Below are 3,328 nucleotides of genomic sequence, written 5' to 3' on the forward strand. Positions count from 1 at the left end.
AATAAAGAAAATATCAGAGTTACTTTTTCAAATAAGTAATGCCAGTTACTTTGTTTTCCCATTTATTGACTGACAGTTCTCCTGTCCCCGTGTTGAGGGAAATCAGGAGTAAGTGCCAGAGGTGTTGTGTGCGCTGTGTGAAAATGATCCTTACTGTAGTTCTAGACTAAATATGAACATGCATTTACTCATCTCACTCCACAAAAGCAGGTTCAGTATTCCTCAAAGTTTTTGAGCTGTACCCTCTACTGTACAGACGTGACTTTACATTTCCTTCAGCCTGAGGCGTATTCATTTCACTTTTGGTGTGAAAGGGATTTTACATCTGCCAAAAATAGAACTTTTTTTATATTAAAAACAAACAAGCAAGTCCAGGCCAGATGAGAAAAAGTCATGCAAAAGTAAAGCAACACATACTTTCTATGAAAGTAACTAAGTAAAGCAATTAGTTACTCTTTTAGGGAGTAACACAAAATTGTAATGCATTACTTTTAAAAGTAAATTTCCCCAACACTGGGAAAGTGTTCCAAATTTGATGGTCAACTGCCTTACAAGACAGCTGCCTATGTAGACAGCAAAAATAAGGCTAGTTTATGTGTGTGTGTGTGTGTGTGTGTGTGTGTGTGTGTGTGTGTGTGTGTGTGTGTGTGTGTGTGTGTGTGTTTGGTAACGCATAACAAGTAATGCAAGTTATGTAATCAGATTACTTTTTTTCAAGTAACTAGTAAAGTAATGAATAAAGAAAATATCAGAGTTACTTTTTCAAATAAGTAATGCCAGTTACTTTGTTTTCCCATTTATTGACTGACAGTTCTCCTGTCCCCGTGTTGAGGGAAATCAGGAGTAAGTGCCAGAGGTGTTGTGTGCGCTGTGTGAAAATGATCCTTACTGTAGTTCTAGACTAAATATGAACATGCATTTACTCATCTCACTCCACAAAAGCAGGTTCAGTATTCCTCAAAGTTTTTGAGCTGTACCCTCTACTGTACAGACGTGACTTTACATTTCCTTCAGCCTGAGGCGTATTCATTTCACTTTTGGTGTGAAAGGGCTTTACTTTTGCCAAAAATAGAACTTTTTATATTAAAAACAAACAAGCAAGCCCAGGCCAGATGAGAAAAAGAAATGCGAAAGTAAAGCAACGCATTACTTTCCATAAAAAAGTAACTAAGTAATGCAATAAGTTACTTTTTAGGGAGCAACACAATATTGTAATGCATTACTTTTAAAAGTAACTTTCCCCAACACTGTTAATGTTGATGTGCTAAAATAACTAAAATGTAAATAAATATTAATAACTTATATAGACATTAAAAAACATTAAAAATGACAAAAAACAACAAAATTACTAAAAGATTAATTCAAATAAAAAAATGTAAACAAAAAAATGTAAAAGTAATTCATACAACACACACACACATATATATATATATATTTCATTTTTTTGCTAAATTCCAATTATAATTGTTTTGTATAAGGCTCATTATCAATTCAATTCTGAACAAATCCTGCCCTATTGAATATGGTTTCCACTGTAAATCCGCCACATTACAGAAGTAAAATTGGTCGCAAATGTCGACTTTAAAATCCCAGCCTGTCATGTTTTGCGCTTGTGTGTCTCAGGAAGGAGTTTGTGGACGGCTGTAAGGCGATCCAGGCCGACAGTATCCCAGGGATCTGCTCTCGGTTCTCCATGCTGCTAGAGGAGTCCCGTGGAGAAGAGAGTTTCAAAGATCTGTACCGCTTCACCTTCCAGTTCGGGCTGGACGCCGAGCAGGGCCAGCGCTCACTGCAGCGCTCCATCGCCATCGCGCTGTGGCGGCTCGTCTTCACGCTGGACACGCCGCCGCTGCTGGAGCACTGGCTGGACTTCCTGTCGGAGAATCCGTGCGGCGTGCGCGGCATCTCCCGCGACACCTGGAACATGTTTCTGAACTTCACGCAGAGCATCGGCCAGGACCTCAGCAACTACAGCGAGGACGAGGCCTGGCCCAGCCTGTTCGACTCCTTCGTGGAGTGGGAGACAGAAAGACAGCGGAGAGAACAGTCGGACTCTGTCGCCGCCGAGACGGACTGCGAGCCTGGGTCTGTGTGGCCGGGATCTTGAGGGCGGCCGTGTTTGGGATGGTGGTGAATTCTGGACGATGACGTGCGGAGGTGTTTCTGAGCCCGTCACTCTCCATCCTGATTTGTGACTCTTATTCGAATTATTGCTATGAAATTTCCCGGTCTTACCGCATTGGGCATCCCGGTGCGCTCTCGGACTTTTGTTTTAATGAAAGGGCTCCAAACGAATAGTTTTTTTAAGCACTTTTATTTAAGTTATTGCTATTGTTCATTTAATTTGTTTTAACGTTCACATTTCATCCAGAGCGGTTTCCTTGCGCTAATATTTTGGGATTGACACCAAAGAAAAGGGATTTCTGTCAGCTACCTACCGAGTTCGAACACACACACATATTTATGCACGAAAGAAACCCACACACACATGCCAGCATTAACGCTGCAGGGGACGTGTTTTAACGGTTATTTTTGTTGAGGGGTGTGTAGTGGTTCTCCTGGTTCTGTTTAACATCAGACAAACCTCATTTCTCATGTGCTTCCCTAACCATTTCTGACTTTATTTTGTTCTTCTCATTCACGTCTCCTCTGATGCATTCATTGGTTCTGCGATTCTCATATATTCTCAGTGGTCAGATGTGTGTGAGTGGGAAATACAGATTCATTTGCAGTTGGATGTCTGCTGTGAGCTTTTACTTTTATTTTACAGTTTACATCATTTTTTTTTTAATTCAAAGTGATTTCATTTCAGTCTTTTGTGTCTGGTTTTATATAAATGATACAGTTTATAATTAATAAAAATGTTCAACATTGGACTTTTTGGATTTTAGCGACTTCTTTGCGTTGGATTTTTGATCTCTAATGTTCAATGCATCATCTGACCAGAGGTGATGTGGATCTGTGGAGTCATTTTTGTTAAAATCAGACATTATTATTTGCACTGTTTTTCAGGGCCCTATTATATATGTTGTAACATATTATATAATGTATATCCTTTTTTAGTGATAGAATATATATAATTGCAATAGATCAGTTGTTAGATGAATATGTGTGGATTTGACATAACTTACTTCATTTTAATGGAGATCATTTAATGAAAAACTGACAATTTATTAGGAAATATTCTCATTTCTTCATTTTTACTTTTCTATAATCAAAAGTGTGTCGAAAGTGGAATTTATTATGTTATTTGGTAATCAGTTTATATATATATATGTGTGTGTGTGTGTGTGTGTGTGTGTGTGTGTGTGTGTGTGTGTGTGTGTGT

At 38.7% G+C, this 3,328-nt stretch overlaps 1 protein-coding gene across 2 annotated transcripts in view; it reads left to right on the forward strand.

Annotated features, from left to right (window-relative positions):
- Positions 1–2,876, forward strand: part of dcun1d3 (defective in cullin neddylation 1 domain containing 3) — an 11,622-nt gene extending 8,746 nt beyond the window's left edge. For both annotated transcript variants that reach the window (XM_016458734.1, XM_016458735.1), the window contains one exon: positions 1,624–2,876. In XM_016458734.1, coding sequence (XP_016314220.1) covers positions 1,624–2,107 — 484 coding nt within the window. In that variant the 3' untranslated portion in view covers positions 2,108–2,876. The remainder of the gene's footprint in view (positions 1–1,623) is intronic.
- The last annotated feature ends 452 nt before the right edge of the window (positions 2,877–3,328 follow it).

This window comes from Sinocyclocheilus anshuiensis, unplaced genomic scaffold (assembly GCF_001515605.1).
Source record: "Sinocyclocheilus anshuiensis isolate Anshui unplaced genomic scaffold, SAMN03320099.WGS_v1.1 scaffold415, whole genome shotgun sequence".
NCBI classification, from domain to species: domain Eukaryota; kingdom Metazoa; phylum Chordata; class Actinopteri; order Cypriniformes; family Cyprinidae; genus Sinocyclocheilus; species Sinocyclocheilus anshuiensis.